The sequence below is a fragment of the Erinaceus europaeus genome, chromosome 17 (assembly GCF_950295315.1).
Source record: "Erinaceus europaeus chromosome 17, mEriEur2.1, whole genome shotgun sequence".
In the NCBI taxonomy this organism is placed as follows: Eukaryota; Metazoa; Chordata; class Mammalia; order Eulipotyphla; family Erinaceidae; genus Erinaceus; species Erinaceus europaeus.
The window spans coordinates 66,407,174-66,425,720 of NC_080178.1; the positions used below are offsets into that span (position 1 = coordinate 66,407,174).

The following is an 18,547-nucleotide window of genomic DNA, read 5'->3' on the forward strand; positions in this document are numbered from 1 at the left end:
TAAAAGTTATTAGCTAACATTCACTCTCCTGTGGATACAGAGTGTTCATCCCCATGTAATAATAAGTCTAGTCAGTCTCTTGGGGTAAGGAAAAACTTCTGAAGTGATTTTTGTCCCTTCCATTACCAGACAAAATGATGTCAGAGCAAAAACATGTGATTCTGAGCTGAGCACAGGCATGCAGACTCTCTGGTGACCTTATATTCCTGGTTTGTATCACTTCTACTTGCCCTCTACTGTTTATTCCCATTTTCTGTAAGTAAGCAAAAGATCAATAGATTCCTTGCCTTACAATCTTCTGATTTCAATTCCATGAGGTCTACATTCAAGTTTCTCTTTCTTTATTAACAGCAAATATTTAATAGAAATGTTTTCTCCCTAATGAGTACCTCCCTAATACTTCCTCTCCACTTTTCCAAGCTTTGGGTCCATGTTTGCTCAACAATTTGTTTGGCTTTGTATGTTAACTCTCTTTTCAGTCACCAGGTTCCAGGTGTCATCAGAATGCCGGCCAGACTTCCCTGGATTGAAGACCCCACCAATATGTCCTGGAGCTCAGCTTCCCCAGAGACCCACCCTACTAGGGAAAGAGAGAGGCAAAAAAGGGAGTATGGACCGACCAGTCAACGCCCATGTTCAGCGGGGAAGCAATTACAGAAGCCAGACCTTCTACCTTCTGCAACCCACAATGACCCTGGGTCCATGCTCCCAGAGGGATAGAGAATGGGAAAGCTATCGGGGGAGGGGGTGGGATATGGAGATTGGGCGGTGGGAATTGTGTGGAGTTGTACCCCTCCTACCCTATGGTTTTGTTAATTAATCCTTTCTTAAATAAAAAAAAAAAAGAAAGAAAAAAAAAAAAAAAGAAATGTTTTCTCCTTTCTGTATTAAATATCTAGAGTTCCCACTATAAGATTTTTAGGTATTCAAATGAAAATGTGTTCTCTATTTCTTGATTCAAATATATTCACAGGATTTTCACAACAGTAATTCCATTTACCAAAATATGTTTTCATAATTCTAGATAAATAGAAGCCCTTCATCCCTACTATTATCTACCACAAAGCACAAATAGGTACTTTAAAACAAACTCTATGGCTAGTCTTAGATAAGTAAGAAATGTTTGGTTATAGTTCTGAAAATACTACAATCAAGCCAGCTGAGGATAATGATATTGGTAGCAAACTCTAGTGCTGGGTAGATCCTGGGGGAAAACTGGAAGACGATGATGAGCCCAATAATCTGTGTCAGAAATGCCAAGAACTGCTCTGACAATTTAACATCCGTATCATACCCTGGTCATGACCATGACCTGTTTAATTGAGAGGGCAGGCCCAGGGTCGGGTATACAAAGAAGAACAGGCCAAGTTGCTGTTTACACTTGCTTCTGACACAACTATGCTCACGAGCAAACACACAAAGAGACAACATGGTGCATCTGACTGCTGAGGAAAAGGTCACTGCCCTGTGGAACAAGGTGGACGTGGGTAAGATTGGTGGTGAGGCCCTGGGCAGGTTGGTATCCAAGTTGCAAGGCAGGTTGAGGGAGGCTGAATGGGAGCTGGGACGTTCAGAGTGACTGACTTCTCTCTTATGTGTTTCTTTTTGCTCCCCACTCAGGTTGCTGGTTGTCTACCCATGGACTCAGAGGTTCTTCGACAGCTTTGGGGACCTGTCCTCTGCGGATGCCGTCATGGGCAATCCCAAGGTGAAGGCTCATGGCGCCAAGGTGCTCCAGTCCATGGGTGATGGCATCAAAAACCTGGACAACCTCAAGGGCACCTTCTCCAAGCTGAGTGAGCTGCACTGTGACAAGCTGCACGTGGATCCTGAGAACTTCAGGGTGAGTCCAGGAGAAGGGCCACTGCTTCCTTTCCGCGTGGGGGTCTCTCCCTTTGGTCTGTGATCAAACTGTGCTCTCTGCACCTCCCTCTGACTTTTCCCCACATCTTCCATTCATATTGGCTTGAAATATTTTCATGCAGCTTTACAGTGTTTCTCTTAAATATTCTCACCCATTTCCTTTCTCACATGTCTGCTTTTTGTTTCAACAAATTCTTTATGCTTCATTGTGTTGTCTGTTTTTCCCTTCTTTCACTTTTCTTCTTTTTTTTTCTTTTTTCTTTTTTTCTAGCTAATTCCTTTTCCTCATTACAGTTCAGTTCTTAAATTATTCAGTCTGACTTCCTTCTGATACTCCTATTTGTAGAAAGACTATTATCTTTTTTCTCAATATAGTCATTATAAAGTTTCCTCAAATATGAGATGCAAGATGTGTTTTTAAAATGCTTCACAAATGAGTGATTTAAAGTGTAAGGTTACAGAGTTAAGGAATAATATAGAGTCAGCATTAGAAAGAAACCAGAGTCTTTGAGGATGCCTTTCTAGAAACAGGAAGATGGGCATCAGAAGTTACTAAGTTATAATCCATTATCACAGTAAGTATTCAATTTTTTAATGTATGTAAGGTATATGTTTATTGTTTATGCACTCAGCCTTTGTAAGGGATAATGTTTGCATAAGCTGTGTTCAACTGTGGGAAGAACAAACTGTGTGTTTCACAGTTTCTGAGAATCCAGTTACATTTCCCAGTTATTCACCTAGTTGTTTTCCCATCTGCTTCCTCCCCACAGCTGCTGGCTAACATGTTGCTGAATGTGCTGGCTGGCAACTTTGGCCAGGAGTTCACCCCTCAGGTTCAGGCTGCCTTTCAGAAGGTGGTGGTTGGTGTGGCCGGTGTCCTGGCTGCCAAGTACCACTGAGATCCTGTCTCTGTTCCGCTGACTGTTGAACCATTGCTCTCTCTAAACTTTGTTGTCTGGATTTTGGTTGTAATGCCTGTCTTCAGGGCAGTGAGTATGCCTAATAAAAATAATTCCACTCAATTTCCTGTTTATTTAGCTGATTTACTGATATCCTGTAAAAGCAACAGGGGAACACGTTGAAGGACTCTGAAGGATCTTATCATAAGACATCAAGGGATATGAAAGAAGATGGGGTCAAGGGTCAATAAATGGATAACTGTTCTACCTTAAAGTAGTATTTGTCATGATGTTTTGAAATATTAAGAGGAGGATATGAAATATAGGTCAGTAGGGTTGAAAAATAAGTTTGTTGGAGTAGGGCACCAAAGTAAAAACCCTGGGATGAAGGTGAGGGTGGATATTCAGCTTCACAGGACCTGGATGGGGCCAGGGGGGGGGGTTGGGGGGGCTGAGATGGGACACAGTTTTTTGGTGGTGGGAATGGTGTTTATGTACACTCATTAATTTGTAGTCAGATAAATCACTAATCAATATGAGAGAAGAAAATCTGATTGAATGTCTCAAACTTTTTAATCACAGACTGAGGCTTTTTAATACATAGGCTGAGTCTTTAATAGATTGACTCTCTTAAAATCTTAGACCAGGGAGAACAGAAGCAACTGGTGGTTCAGCTATATACAAATAATGTCAAAGGACATAAATTATGGTGATGATGGGTATTATACAGCAAATCCTAACAAAGGGATATTTCAAAGTTAACCCAATTGCCAAATAATATGAATATAGCAATAACTATCTATTGTCTTCTTAAATCCTAAGACAGAAAGAGCCTCCCATTTCCTCTATAAAGCTTGTATTTCCCCCAGTCCTGGAACCCCTAGGGTGGGACTCACTTTCCTGCATGCTTCCATCAATTCATACCAAATGATATTGCATCTGCCGATCCCATCCTGGTCAACACAACGAGCGCCACCTCAGCATGCTTCACTTCAGACTGTGTCCAGAGACGTCAGGCATGGAATGTTAACCCTTCACCCTCATCACTCAGGTGAGACCTTTCCTTTCATAGTATTCTCTAATTTCATTCCCGGTGGTTCACTTCTAACAAAGTCCCAAAACCTAGATATAGACCAAGTCCCACAAGATAGAGCATATGTTCACATGTATCCATAATTTAGGGCAAAATACACGCCTGAAAGCAAAAATACACAATAGTCTGTAGTGAGTCAAGTTCATAATGAAATAGTGTCTACTTAGATACCTTCCTCACCTACTTCCTACTACAGTTCCCTCACTCACTCCAAAGTTAACCTTAGCAAAGCAAGGACTGCAAAAGCTGAATAAGGCAAGAGACTGGCATCCTTTAACAATGACTCTTTAGTCACTGTCAGGCCGCCTCATTAGCTGGGGCCCTAATCAGGGACTCCTGAGATTCCCAAACAGACATGATGGGCCTAGACCTCAAATAAATCCCTCTCTCCATTGTTACCAGTCATCTATATCAGGAACAACAAAACAGACTCCTTTGTGGACCCCCATAGGACCTTGCCCTCAACTTAGATAAACAATGGTAGAGAATGTTCCATCCTCCAAGGGGAGGCTGGACAACATACTCTATGCTACACCTGAGGAAGATGGGTCCTGAAATAGGGGCAACTTGGAACATTCCTACTTATGACAGAATGTGAGCTCAGATCTATAGGGATGTAGAGGTCACATAGGCTCCTAAGCTGAATTTGGGCCCCAGATCACATCAAATCGATGGGGTTTACAATCAACAATATTTATACCCCTTTCCCATATTTGGGAGCTACTCTCTTCCCTGATGCATCTTTCTGGTCCTTCTGCCAGCCATGACATCATCTCCCCAGATAATAACTTGGATCCACTTGCATATCAGATTTCATGCTCAGGCAAAAAAAAAAAAAAAAAAACAACTAGTATAGCCACAGGCTAAAATATGCCTACTAGCTATCTACAAAACAGAGACCCACCCCAACTGTTCACCTGCACTATTCCAGCCTTTAGGCCCATGACTGGTCAACAAGTTGGCTTTGTTAACTCTTTTTTCAACTACCAGGTTCCAGATGCTAGCAGGATGCCAACCAGACTTCCCTGGACAGACAACCCCACCAATATGTCCTGGAGCTCTGCTTCACCAGAGCTCTTCCCCAAGAGGGACAAAGAAAGATAGGCTGGGAGTATGGATCGACCTGTCAACACCCATGTTCAGCAGGGAAGCAATTACAGAAACCAGACCTTCCACCTTCTGCATCCCATAAGGACTCTGGGTCCACACTCCCAGAGGGTTAAAGAATAGGAAAGCTATCAGGGGAGGGGAGGGGTTACAGAGTTTTGGTGGTGGGAATTGTGTGGAGTTGTACCCCTCTTATATTATGGTTTTATCAATGTTTCCTTTTTATAAATAAAAAAAATTTTTGAAAATTTAAAAAAAGAAAAATAAGTGTGGAGAGAATTTGGGATCTATAGTGACTTCATGAATGATGTCAATCCAATGCTATAGCCTGTAGAATACTGTTCTGATCCATTTCTCTTAAGGATGTAGATAGAGACATACTAATTTCTCAAGACCTTTTCTGCATATTGTACTCCACAAGACTGCACCTCTACAAGTGTTCCTACTGTAAGACATTACTTCTCTCCCATATTTGCCTCTTCAACTCCTTCAGCCCTTCTTGTTCCTAATACACATTCCAGGCAAACTGCAGTATCTTCAGATCAGCTGTGATATTTCTTTCTTCTGATCTGATTGATAATTTTAATACTCTAAGGAGGTATTTGTACTCATTCCTCTTCTGACATTCATTTTTGACTTTTTCACTAGGCATTATTTAAAAATTCTCCATGATTTCTGTCAGTGCTTGATACATGTGTAAAATGTCTCAGTTTTTCTCAAAACACTCTTATCCACAGCCTACATGTTCCTCCACCATCATGCACCAGGACCTGAAATGCCCCCCCCCACACACACACACACACACACACACGAGTCCTTTACTTTGGTGGAGTATACCAGACACAAAGCTTTGTGTTTTCCTTTTCTTTTTTGTTAATTTTAATTTTTATTTATTAAAAAGGAAACACTGACAAAAACCATAGGACAAGAGAGGTACAATTCCACACAATTCATACCACCAGAACTCTGTAACCCTATTCTTTATCTCTTTGAGAGTATGGACACTGGGTCATTATGTGGTGCAGAAGATGGAAGGTCTGGCTTCTGTAACTGCTTCCCAGATGAACACAGCCATTGACAGGTTGATACTCCTGTCCTGTCTCTCTTTCCCTAGTGGAGTGCAGCACTGGGGAAGCAGGGCTCCATGACACATTGGTGAGGTCATCTGCCCAGGGAAGTCTAGTTGACATCATAGTAGCATCTGGAACCTGGTGGCTGAAAAAAGAGTTAACATATAAAGCCAAACACATTGTTGACTAATCGTGAACCTAAAGACTGGAATAATTCATATGAAGAGTTGGGGGTCTCTGTTTTGTAGTTAGTAGGTCTATTTTAGGTATATTCCAAAGGGCCTATGACTATACTAGTTTTTTTGTTTGTTTTTCTGAGCCTGACATCTGATATGCAAGTGGATCCAGGTTATTGTCTCGTGAAATGATGTCATGGCTAGAAAAATTACCAGAAAGCTGGGTCAGGGAAGAAAAGATCTCAAATATGGGAAAGGTGTATAAATATTGTTGACTGTAAACCCCATTGATTTTATCTGATCCTGGGCCTATACTCAGCTTAGGAGCCTATGTGACCTCTGCATCCCTCTAGATCTGAGCTCACATTCTGTGGTCATGAGTAGGAACGTTCCAAGCTGCCCCAATTTCAGGACCCATCTTCCTCAGGTGTATTATAGAATATGTTGTCCAGCCTCCCTTCGGAGGATGGAACATTTTCTACCCTTGTTGATCCACAATGATGGCAAAATCCTATGGGGCCAACAAAGTGGTCTATTGTGTTGTTCCTGATATAGATGACCGGTAACAATGGAGAGAGGGATTTATTCGAGATCTAGGCCCATCATGTCTGTTTGGAAATCTTTCTGTTCTTATTTCTCAACTTCTCCCTATGAGTGAGATTATCCCATCTACACCTTCCTCTTTCTGGACTATCTCACTTAACATGATTCCCTCAAGCTCTATTCATGATAGGTGAAGAAGATTAATCCATCATTCTTAATAACTGAGTAGTATTCCATTGTTCATATATACCACTTCCTTACGCACTCATCTGTTGTTGGACACCTACTTTTTTTTTTCTTTTTCTTTTTCCCAGGTTTAGCTATTACAAATTGTGCTGCTATGAACATCAGTGTACACATGTATTTGGATGGGTGTGTTTTATTCCTTAGACTATAACCCCAGGTGAGGAATTGTGGGGTCATAGAGTAGGTCCATTCTGAGCTTTGTGAGAGTTCTTCAGACTGTCCTCCACAGAGTTAAATCAATTTGCATTCCCACCACCAGTGCAGGGGGGTTCCTTTGCCTCCAAAAAATCTCTTCAGCATTTGTTGTTACTATCTTTTCTGATGAGTGACATTCTGACAGGAGTGAAGTGGTATCTCATTATCGTCTTTATTCCCTAACAGTTTAACCTGGATCTGATCTGGTGAAGCATGGTCACTTCTCACTTTACTCTCCCAGATGTACAATCTCTTGGTTATCTCAGCTTAGAATCCTTTCAGATATCAACTCAAAGATTAGCATGATGTAAAAGAGTAAACATATATGCAGAATATTTTGTTAGGTACAGTATGTCTTTCTTAAAAGGTCGCATATTCTCTGAAAAGCAAAAAAAAAAAATCATTATAGTAGTAACTTAAATTAGTTGTATTCTACATGTTACAGAGGAATTCAAGTCTTTATCAAAAACAGCCACACCCTTATTTTCTTTCTTTGAGACTTTTCACCTAGATTTGCTTTTTGTGTCTGTCTGTGTGTGTGTGTGTGTGTGTGTTCACTTAATTCTGATGTTGACTTATGAAGAGCAAAGTAGCGTTTCTGAATTTAAGTGTCAAACTGGAGATTTTAAAGTATAAGTTTTGGTGTCAGTGTGAGCATTCATTTTTATTTATTTTATTCCTTGCGTATGAGAGACAGTTTCACATGAGACAGAGATGGAAGCCAAGAAATTGCTCTGGTACAGATGGCACCTGGGACTTTAGGCAGGTAAGTTCAATGCTCTGCCAATTACATGTCATCTCCCCAGTCACATGGGTGCTCTTGACAAAGATGTATGGTGTCAGTTCCTAAGACAGAAACCATATCGCACTGCTCTGTGTCTCAGGTAGATGTCATGTGAAACTTTTGATAATAACATGAATATTTTGAAATATTATTAAAGTGGTCCACAATATTATTTTTTTCTGTCTCCTTATTCCTTTTTCTCTTCTCTACTTCTTCCCGTGTTTCTATTACTTTATCTTCCTCCTCCTTCTTCTCCTTCTTTCTCTCTCTTTCTGTCTCTCTCACTATCTATTTCTCTCTCTCTCACTATTTTTCTGGGTCTTACACTTCAACCCCCAGTCATACTGGGTCCATTGCCAGAACAGAGAGAGAATAGGAATAATTATTGGCTAAATTATTAAATGAATTAAAATTGAAATTGCAAATGTAAGTCCACTCTTAGAATTTTATAAAACCTTTACTCTATAGAGAGTGTGAAAACAGTAACAGCTGCTAAGTTTCTTTCTATTCCTTGATCAGCTCACTACCAATATGAAGATATCAACACCTGACATATAGCAACCGCTTATGTGTGACATACCTAAATTCAGTTTATGTTCTTCTGAATTCTTCTTATTATTCACTTTGCCCAGTTCTGGTCTGGGTTAAGGGGTCAGTTTCATGAATAAAGAAATAAGTAAAATATAATATGCCCTAATGCAATTGTGTTCATTCTATGATTCTCTACATAATAAACTTAATTTGTTTCTTCTTTTATCACTAGGAAACCCACAAAAACTTCTACTCTTGGGACCAGGCGGTGGTGCACTTGGTAAAGCATGCACATTACAGCGCTCAAGGAGTCAGGTTCAAGCCCCTGGTCCCCACCTGCAGGGGGAAAGCTTCACAAGTGGTGAAGCAGGGCTGCAGGTGTCTCTCTGTCTCTCTCCCTCTCTATCTCTCCCTCTCATTTTCTCTCTGTCTCTATATAATAATAAATAAATAAATAAAACATTAAAAAAGAAAATAAATAAAGAAAAATGTTTAAAAAACAAAAAAGTTCTGCTCTTAAATTTTCTGATTGATTGTGTGTGTGTGTGTGTGTGTGTGTGCGTGTGCGTGTGCGTGTGCGTGTGCGTGTGCGTGTGCGTGTGTGTGTGTGTCTCGTCGGTAGTCGTAATGGGGAGGCCTCAACTATGCTCAAATATACTGCACCCTGATTAGCTTTTTTGTTAATATTATTGAAGATAGAAGTGATATATATGAAAATAGATGAGGAATAGCTCTGTCTTAACAACTGAATCTTATTCAGGCTTTTTTTCTGTGCTGAAAAGAGTAAAGATATTACTTCCTCAAAAATGTTCTGGGTATATGTGCTCCTGAGATATGAACCAGCAGATATTCTCAGCATACACTATGTGGCAAAAGCTTAGATGAGAAAAATGAATGTAAAAATTTTCTGCTCTTAAGTAATTGAAAAAACTAAGCAGGAAACAGTAAACTATAATGCACTAAATTGTATTACCTGCAGATTTATAAAGAAAGTTTATGCAGAAGGAAGCAGCAGCTTATGTTTTAAATTGTACTTTAAGTCTAACATTAACAACAACATGATGCACATTTAAAGAAATGGAAGCATGGTAGAAGGTTCTAGAAATCCTAATTTTAAGTCAGGTAAAAATAATAGGGACCAGGTTGTGACGCACCTGGTTGAGCAGGTGGTGGTGAACCTGGTTAAGCACACATGTTAGAACGTGCATGGACCCGGGTTCAAGCCCTAGGAAAGCTTCATGATCGGTGAAGCAGGGCTACAGCTGTCTTTCTGTTTCTCTCTCTTTCTCTATCTCCCCCCTTCTTCTCAATTCCTGTCTGCCTCTACCAAATAAAGATAATTAAAAAGTTATAAAAAATAATCGTATTCAAATATATTTTACAACCTACAATCTGCAATTATAAAACAGTAGCTGGCTAGAGTTTTAATTACTTTTAATTAAGGTACCTTTGCTCTCATTCATATGTATTGTAGTTGGTTTTTTTTTCCCACTTCATTTGGGCATAACAGTTTAAAGTACAGCTATTGACAGGTACAACCTCACTTCTCATGACAAGCATCTGAAAGATTATTTCCCCCAACACAACTTCCTGTCTATAATCATGCCCCAGAACCCCAGGACCCCTGATCCAATCTCTTTCCCTCTTTTCCCAGAGCCATTTATTTTGGTGCAATATACTTCACCCAGTCCAGGTGTCACCATATGTTGTCCCTTACTATCCTTGCTTCTCAATTTGTGTCTATGAGTAAGATCATCCAGTACATACTCTTCTACTTGATAGTATAGGTTTAACAGCAAAGGAAATATGTGCAATAGTCATTTGCTAGAATAACCTCTAATCTGGGGCCAGGTGGTGGCACACCTGGTTGAGCACACATGCTACAGTGCACAAGGACCCAGGTTTGAGCCCCCAGTCCCCACCAGCAGGGGGAAAGCTTCACGAGTGGTGAAGCAGGGCTGCAGGTGTCTCTCTGTCTCTCTCCCCCTCTGTCACCCACTTCCCTCTCCATTTCTGACAGTCTTTATCTATAAAAAAAAAAGTTTTATTTTGTTTTTTTAAAAAAGAATAATCTCTAACCTATAAATTCTAGGACAGGGGCTTATCAACACTTACTCACGGATGTCTCCATCACTTACAACTTATGGGTAAACTAAACAAAAGACATGAGTCATGGGAGAATTTTTTAAATAATGCCTTGTGAAAATGTGGGAAATGAATGGAGGAGGGATGGGAGCAAATATCTCCTTAAATGGGACATTAGAATCACCAATTGGATCAGAAGAAAGAAATGTTACAGCTGATCTAAATATAATGCAGTTTGCCTAGAATGTATGTGTGGGGGCAAGAAGGGCTGAAGAAGTTTGAAGAGGCAAATATGGGAGAGAAATTACTTCTTAGAGTAGTAGTAATACACTTAGAGAGGCGTAGGAGTGTAGGTCACATTATGCATAGGTGTGTAGATGGCAGGCAATATTATAGACTTGAGAAATCAGTATGTCTCTAACTATCTACATCCTTAAGAGTAACCCATCAGAACACTATTCTGCAGGCTGTGACGATGGATTGATGTCATTCATAGTCACTAAAGATCCAAAATCCCCCCCCCCTATTTCTGACCTATTCTCCTACTCTCCTCTCAATGTTTCAAAACATCTTCACAAATCCTACTTTAAGGTAGAACAGTTATCCATTCAGTGACCCTGAATGTTCTGCCCCCATTTTCTCTCACATCACCTGATGTCTTATGATAAGACCCCTCAAGAGCCCTCTAACATGTTCCCCTGTTGCCCTAGAGGATAACAGTAAATCAGTAAAATAAACAGGAAATTGAGATGAATGGTTTTTATTAGGCACACCCGCAGCCCTGATGACAGACATTACTACCCAAAATACAGATAACAACAATGTTTAGGGAGAGTAATGGTTCAACAGTCAGCAGGACGGAGACAGGATCTCAGTGGTACTTGGCAGCCAGGGCATTGGCCACGCCAACCACCACCTTCTGAAAGGCAGCCTGAGCGGCAGGGGTGAAATCCTTGCCAAAGTGGCGAGCCAGCACACACACCAGCACGTTGCCCAGCAGCTGTGGGGAAGAAGCAGATGGAAACACAACCATGTGAATAACTGGAAACTCCAACACGATTCTCAGAAACTGGGAAACACTCAGCTTGTTCTATCCACAGTAGAGCTCAGCTCATCCAAACATTATCCCTTTATCAAGGCTGAGTGCATAAAAAATAAATATATACCTTACATTAAAAAAATTGAAGACTTACTGTGATAATGGATTATAACTTAGCAACTCCTGTGCCCGTCTTCCTATTTCTAGAAAGGCATCCTCAAACACTGCTTTCAGCTGAATACTGATTCTATATTATTCTTTAACTCTATAGTCTTATACTTAAAATTATTCATTTTTGCAGAGTTTATGATTTTTAAAACACATCTCTTATATGAGGGGTTTTATAATCACTATGTTGAGACAGAAGAGAATTTTCTTTCTATAAATAGGAATAGTGAATGGGAGCTGGACTGAATAATTTAAGAACTAGATTGTGTTGACTGAACGGAATTAGCTAGAGAAAAGTAAAAGAAAGAGAAAAAAACATAATGAAGCATAAAGTATAGAATCAGATGAAACATAAAGCAAACTTGTGAGAAAGGAAATGGGTGAGAATACTTAAGAGAAACACTGTAAAGCTGCATGAAAATATTTCAAGCCAATATGAATGGAAGATGTGGGGAAAAGTCAGAGGAGGTGCAGAGAGCACAGGTTGATCACAGACCAAAGGGAGAGACCCCCACCCGGAAAGGAAGCAGTGGCCCTTCTCCTGGACTCACCCTGAAGTTCTCAGGATCCACGTGCAGCTTGTCACAGTGCAGCTCACTCAGCTTGGAGAAGGTGCCCTTGAGGTTGTCCAGGTTTTTGATGCCATCACCCATGGACTGGAGCACCTTGGCGCCATGAGCCTTCACCTTGGGGTTGCCCATGACGGCATCCGCAGAGGACAGGTCCCCAAAGCTGTCAAAGAACCTCTGAGTCCATGGGTAGACAACCAGCAACCTGAGTGGGGAGCAAAAAGAAACACATAAGAGAGAAGTCAGTCACTCTTAACGTCCCAGCTCCCATCCAGCCTCCCTCAATCTGCCTTGCAACTTGGATACAAACCTGCCCAGGGCCTCACCACCAAATTCTTCCACCTTGACCTTGCCCCACAGGCCGGTGACCAGAGCCTTTTCCTCAGCAGTCAGATGCACCATGTTGTCTATTTGTGTGTTTGCTTGTGAGCACAATTGTGTCAGAAGCAAATGTAAGTAGCAGCTTGTCCTGCTCTTCCTTTTATAACCAGCCCAAGCCCTGCCCTTTCAACTTGTAAACAGATTGGTCATGGCAAGGATGAGATATGAATGTTAACTTGTCAGAGCAGTCCTGGGCATTTCTGGCCCTCAGCCTTTCTTAGTTTTCTCTGGGTTCTACCCAGCCCAAGAGGTTGTTACCAATATCATCATCTTCAGTCAGCTTGATTGTAATGTTTTCAGAACCACAACTTGATAATTGATTTCTAAAGGGTCTTATAACAAAAATGAAGATTTCCTGGAAAATGAAAAGTGGAATGATTTTCTTACTGTGGTCCATCTTGTAAGTATATAGAGATTGATCTCCTATGTTTCAGAATATACAAAATATTTACAAGGGCAGTTTAGTTTGGAAGATTTCTCTGCCCAGTTCTAAGTACATATATATATATATATTATATTATATTACGATAACTATATATATTTCTTTTTGGAGGGGTTAATGGTTTACAGTCAACAGTAAAATACAATAATTTGTACATGCATAACATTTCCACACAACAATTCAACCCCCACTAAGTCCTCCTCTGCCATCATGTTCCAGGACCTGAACCCACCCCCCAACCCCCAGAGTCTTTTATTTTAGTTCAGTACACCAACTACAGTCCAAGTTGTACTTAGTGATTACTCTTATGTTCTTGTTTCCAATTCTAATTATATTTTTCTTACCCGTTTATAAAGTAAATTATCATCTTTCATGGACCAAATTATAGATTATAGATAATAGAAATAGTTGTTCATCATTCAGAATCCACTAGTGAAATCATCAAATTTTATCAATGTTCTAAACTAAGTTAATAAGTGAACAATTAGTTAAAATGCAAACTTGTAAGTGACAAAGGGGAGATATATTTTCAAAGATTAGCCAGAGAAGTATTCTTGTTGCTTCGTGAACTCATCAGAGAGTGTCAAGCACTGAAAAACTTTTCTGTGACTCAAAAGAAGACATCATAACAGTCTAGGATCAAATGATTTTTGCCTTTTAGGACACAATGAATTCTGTTTGTATAAACATACCTCTTCATTAAATTCTTCATTCATAAACTCCTTTTCTCTATGTTTTATTTGTTTAAATATTATTAGCTAACATTCACTCTCTTGTTGATATGGAGTGTCCATCCCCTTGTAATAAGTCTGTTCAGTATCTTGGACTAAGGAAAAACTTCTGAAGTGAGTTTTGTTCCTGCCATTACCAGATAAAATGATGAGAGTAAACACTAACATGCAGTGCTGAGCTCAGCACAGAGATGCAGACTCCTTAACCACCTTATTTTCCTGAGTTATATCTCTTCTAGCTGCCTTCTTCTGTGTATTCACATTTTCTCTCCAGTAAACAAAGGGCCCTTCTTAGCTTACTTCTCTTACAATCTTCTCCTGATTCTGACTGCCTGAGGTCTACATTCATCTTTCTCTTTCTTTATTACAGCAACTGTTCAGTAGAAATATGGCATCCTTTCTTAGTGACTAGCTAAATTCTCCACTGTGAGAAGATGTTTAGGTACCCCCAAAAGAAAGGTTACTCTCTATTTCTTGTTTCAAATATATTCACAGGATCTTCACTTTAATAATTCAGTTTCCCAAAGTTATTTCCTAACATTCTAGATAAATAAAAACCTTTCATCCCTGTTGTTATATATCATAAACCTCAGTAAGTACTTTTAAACAAACTCTATGGTTATTCTCATATAAATAAGAAATGTTTGGTTCTTTTCTAATTCTCTAAGTTTATATATGAATTATATACCCACAAAAGACTTGAAGATCCTAGAGTCTTAGAAATTTTGGAGACTATGTGCACTAATTACTCTCTATACGTCAGAAAAGTAAAGTCTTTAAAGTTGATCTAATATTAGGAGAGTTTTCACATGTCAACTTCCAGAGGATGACTTCAGATATTTTTAAATAAAATTATTTAGTTTTTATGTCATGAGTTTATTTAGAGCCTGTGAACACGGTGACACAGCATATCTGCTCTACATTGATTCCAGCCTCCCTGAATATCTGAAGACACATGCATTCACACACAGTCACAGACACACTCACACAACTTCTTTTCTCTCATATACTCACAATATAGTCCTTGAGCGATAGTGAAAGTGCATTCTCTTTATTCTTGTCTTCCAGTATTGCACAAGGTGTAGTACATACAAAGATGGACCCTGTTTGAGTGTTAATTAAAGGATGGTTGTTAACTTCCTTCAAGAGAACCATCGCATGTGTGAGAGGTTTGTGGTCATTTGTTTCAAAAATCGCTTTCAGTGAGAATGTTCATAATGTTCTAGTATTCCCAGTATTCAGTTTTAAATCCCCTAACAATGTTTAGTTGGGGGACTCTTAATGATTTATAGTAAATACAGTGGTTAATACATGTCTAAAATTCCTCAATTTTCTGCAAAACACTCTTCTCCCCAGCCTGCATCCTCCTCCACTGCCATGAATCTGACCCTGAATCTGCCCCTCCCCCCAACTCCTTAGCCTCTGAGTCCTTTGTTTCGGTGCAATACAACAAACCAAGTCCAAGTTCTACTTTGTATTTCCCCTTTCTGTTCTTATTTCTCAACTTCTACCTATGAGTGAGATTATTCATCTTCCTCTCCCTTCATCTTCCTCTTTCTGAACTATCTTGCTTAACATGATTCATTCAAGTTCTATTCATAATGAGTGAAGATGAATTGATCATTCTTAATAACTGAGTAGTATTCCATTGTGTGTATATACCACAACCACAGCTTAGTCACTCACCTGTTGCTGGACACCTATGTTGCAGGTTTTGGCTCTTATAAACTGTGTTGCTATGAACATATAGGAACATGTTGCTATACATAGATATATTTGGATGACTGTGTTTGTTTCCTCAGGATACATCCTCAGGAAAGGAATTGTTGGGTCATAGCACAGGACTATTTCAAGGCTTCTGAGAGTTCAGACTGCTCTCCACTGGGATTACATCAATTTTCATCCCCCCCTCCCCCAGTAGTGCAGGAGAGTTCCTTTACCCCCAAAATCTCTTCAGCTTTTGTTGTTACAATTATTTATGATGAGTGACAATCTCACAGGAGTGAAGTGGTATCTCATTATCGTCTTTATTCCCTAACAGTTTAACCTGGATCTGATCTGGTGAAGCACGGTCACTTCTCACTTTACTCTCCCAGATGTACAATCTCTTAGTTATCTCACCTTAGAATCCTTTCAAATATCAACTCAAAGATGAGCATGCTGTAGAAAAGAAAACATATACACAGAATATTTTGTGGGTAAGGTACAGTATGTCTTTCTTAAAAGGTCACATATTCTCTGAAAAGCGAAAAACAAAATCATTATAGTAGTAACAAATTAGTTGTATTCTACATGTTACAGAGGAATTAATGTCTTTGCCAAAAACAGCCACATCCTTATTTTCTTTCTCTGAGATTTTTCACCTAGATTTGCTGTGTGTGTGTGTGTGTGTGTGTGTGTGTGTGTGTGTGTGTGTGTGTGTTCACTTAGTCCTGGTGTTGACTTATGAAGAGCAAAGAGTAGGTGTCAAACTGGAGATTTTAAGGTCTAAGTTTTAGTATCAGTGTGAGCATTCATTTTTACTGATTTTATTCATTGCGTATGAGAGGCAGTTTCACATGAGACAGAGACGGAAGCCAGGGAATCCCTCTGGTACTTGAGATGGAACCAAGAACTTTAGGCAGGTAAGTTCAATGCTCTGCCAATTATATGTCATCTCTCCAGTCACATGGGTCCTCTTGACAAATATGTATAGTATCAATTCGTAAGACACTCTCCAAAGAGAGCCTGGGACACTCTCCAAAACAAGCCTGGGACAACCTACATTGTCACTTGAGCTAGATTTGTCCTGACATGAGTGGAACCTAAAACGTTCCTAGCTGTGACCATGGACTGTAAGCTCAGACTGACAGGGATGCAGAGGTTACACAAGCTCCTGCACCAAATATGAATAGACATGAGCCCTAGGTCAGATCAACTGGGTTTACACTTAATGGTATGTATATACTTTGCTCCTGTTTGGGAGTTACTCTCTGCCCTAATCCAGCTTTCTAGTCCTATTCTCAACAATGACACTAGCTTATCAGACGATAGTCTTAACCCACCTGTATGTTAGCTATTGGGCTCAGGAAAAATGACTAAAGCCATGAGCCCCTTAGAATAGGTCTAAAATGGACTTCCTAGCTTCTTCTCACACCAAAACCCTTAGTCTCATCTGCTCTATTCTGATCTTTAAGTTCCTGATTATTAAACAAGTTGTCCTGCTTTCTATCTTAATGCTTTTCAGCCACAAAATTGCAGATGCTACCATGATGACAACTTGACTTCCCTTGGCAGATGACCTCACCAGTGTGTCCTGGAACCCCATCTCCACGGCGCCCTACCCCAGTAGGGAAAAATAGAGACAGGCTGGGAATATGGATTGTCCTGCCAATGCCTATATCCACCTAAGAAACAATTACAGGGCCAGACCTCCCACCATCTGCATCTTATAAAGATCCTGGGTCCATAGTTGCAGAGGGATAAATAATAGGGACTCTTCCAGTGGAGGGGATGGGATACAGAACTCTGGTGGTGGGAACTGTATGGAACTGTTATCCCACAATCTTGTCAATTATTATTATATCACTAATAAAAAAAAGAATTTGATGAAACAAAAAGCAAACTTGTGGGAAAGAAAACAAGAGGGAATGCTTTAAGAAACATTGTAAAATTGCACAAAGACCATTTAAAGTTAAGTGTCAATTGAAGTTGTGGAGAAAATTCAGAGGAAGGTGCAGAGAGCACAGGTTGATCACAGACCAAAGGGAGAGACCCCCACGCGGAAAGGAAGCAGTGGCCCTTCTCCTGGACTCACCCTGAAGTTCTCAGGATCCACGTGCAGCTTGTCACAGTGCAGCTCACTCAGCTTGGAGAAGGTGACCTTGAGGTTGTCCAGGTTTTTGATGTCGTCACCCATGGACTGGAGCACCTTGGTGCCACGAGCCTTCACCTTGGGATTGTCCATGACGGCATCCACATAGGACAAGTCCTCAAAGCTGTCAAAGTACCTCTGAGTCCATGGGTAGACAACCGGCAACCTGACTGGGGGAAAAAAAAAAAACATGGACAGAAATCAGTGACTACGGGAGCCTCGGCTGACTGCAAATGTCCAACTCCCATTCACCCTCCCTCAACCTTTCTTAGACCCTGGATACCAACCTTCCCAGGACCTCAGCTTCAAACTCATCTGCGGTGAATTGTATAAACAGCTTGATGACCAGACCCTTGTCTCATCAGTCAGATGCACCATGATGTCTCTTCGTGTTTTTGCTTGTGAAAACGTTTCTGTCAGAAGCAACTAACTGTAAATAGCAGCTTCACCTGCTCTTCCTTTAATGCCTAGCTTGTTCTTGACTTTCTTTTCCTAGGAGCAGATTGTCTCATGATGTAGAGGAAATTCATCGGTTTATAAGAAAGTATGTTACAACCTCTTCCTCCTCCTTCTTCTCCTCCTCTGCAGTTTACTTAACCTAGACCTGATTTGGGCTATCTTTTATCCCTACTCAGGAAACTTGCTCTTCCAATGCTTATCTTCACATATCAGTGTCTCAATGATTCTGTTAATATTTTAACATAACTCACGTAACACAATTCTCACAAAACTATTTTATGTGTTATAATGGACTGTTTGAATTTCTTATTAA

General features: G+C 40.1%; 2 protein-coding genes and 1 pseudogene across 2 annotated transcripts; 1 reads left to right on the top strand and 2 right to left on the bottom strand.

Moving 5' to 3' along the window:
* Positions 1 to 1,367: 1,367 nt before the first annotated feature.
* LOC103122805 (hemoglobin subunit beta-like) lies at positions 1,368 to 1,921 on the top strand. Its single transcript, XM_007533424.3, has 2 exons — positions 1,368 to 1,515; positions 1,621 to 1,921. Exons 1-2 carry the CDS (start codon positions 1,430 to 1,432, stop codon positions 1,904 to 1,906), a joined length of 372 nt encoding a protein of 123 aa, XP_007533486.2. The 5' UTR covers positions 1,368 to 1,429; the 3' UTR covers positions 1,907 to 1,921.
* Positions 1,922 to 11,336: 9,415 nt separating this feature from the next.
* LOC103122806 (hemoglobin subunit beta) lies at positions 11,337 to 12,833 on the bottom strand. Its single transcript, XM_007533426.3, has 3 exons — positions 12,679 to 12,833; positions 12,351 to 12,573; positions 11,337 to 11,592 (listed from the first exon to the last, which is right to left on the bottom strand). The coding sequence occupies exons 1-3, from the start codon at positions 12,768 to 12,770 to the stop codon at positions 11,464 to 11,466; spliced, it is 444 nt and encodes a 147-aa protein (XP_007533488.1). The 5' UTR covers positions 12,771 to 12,833; the 3' UTR covers positions 11,337 to 11,463.
* A 4,822-nt stretch (positions 12,834 to 17,655) lies between these two features.
* Positions 17,656 to 18,153, bottom strand: LOC103122874 (hemoglobin subunit beta-like; annotated as a pseudogene).
* Between the last annotated feature and the right edge of the window lie 394 nt (positions 18,154 to 18,547).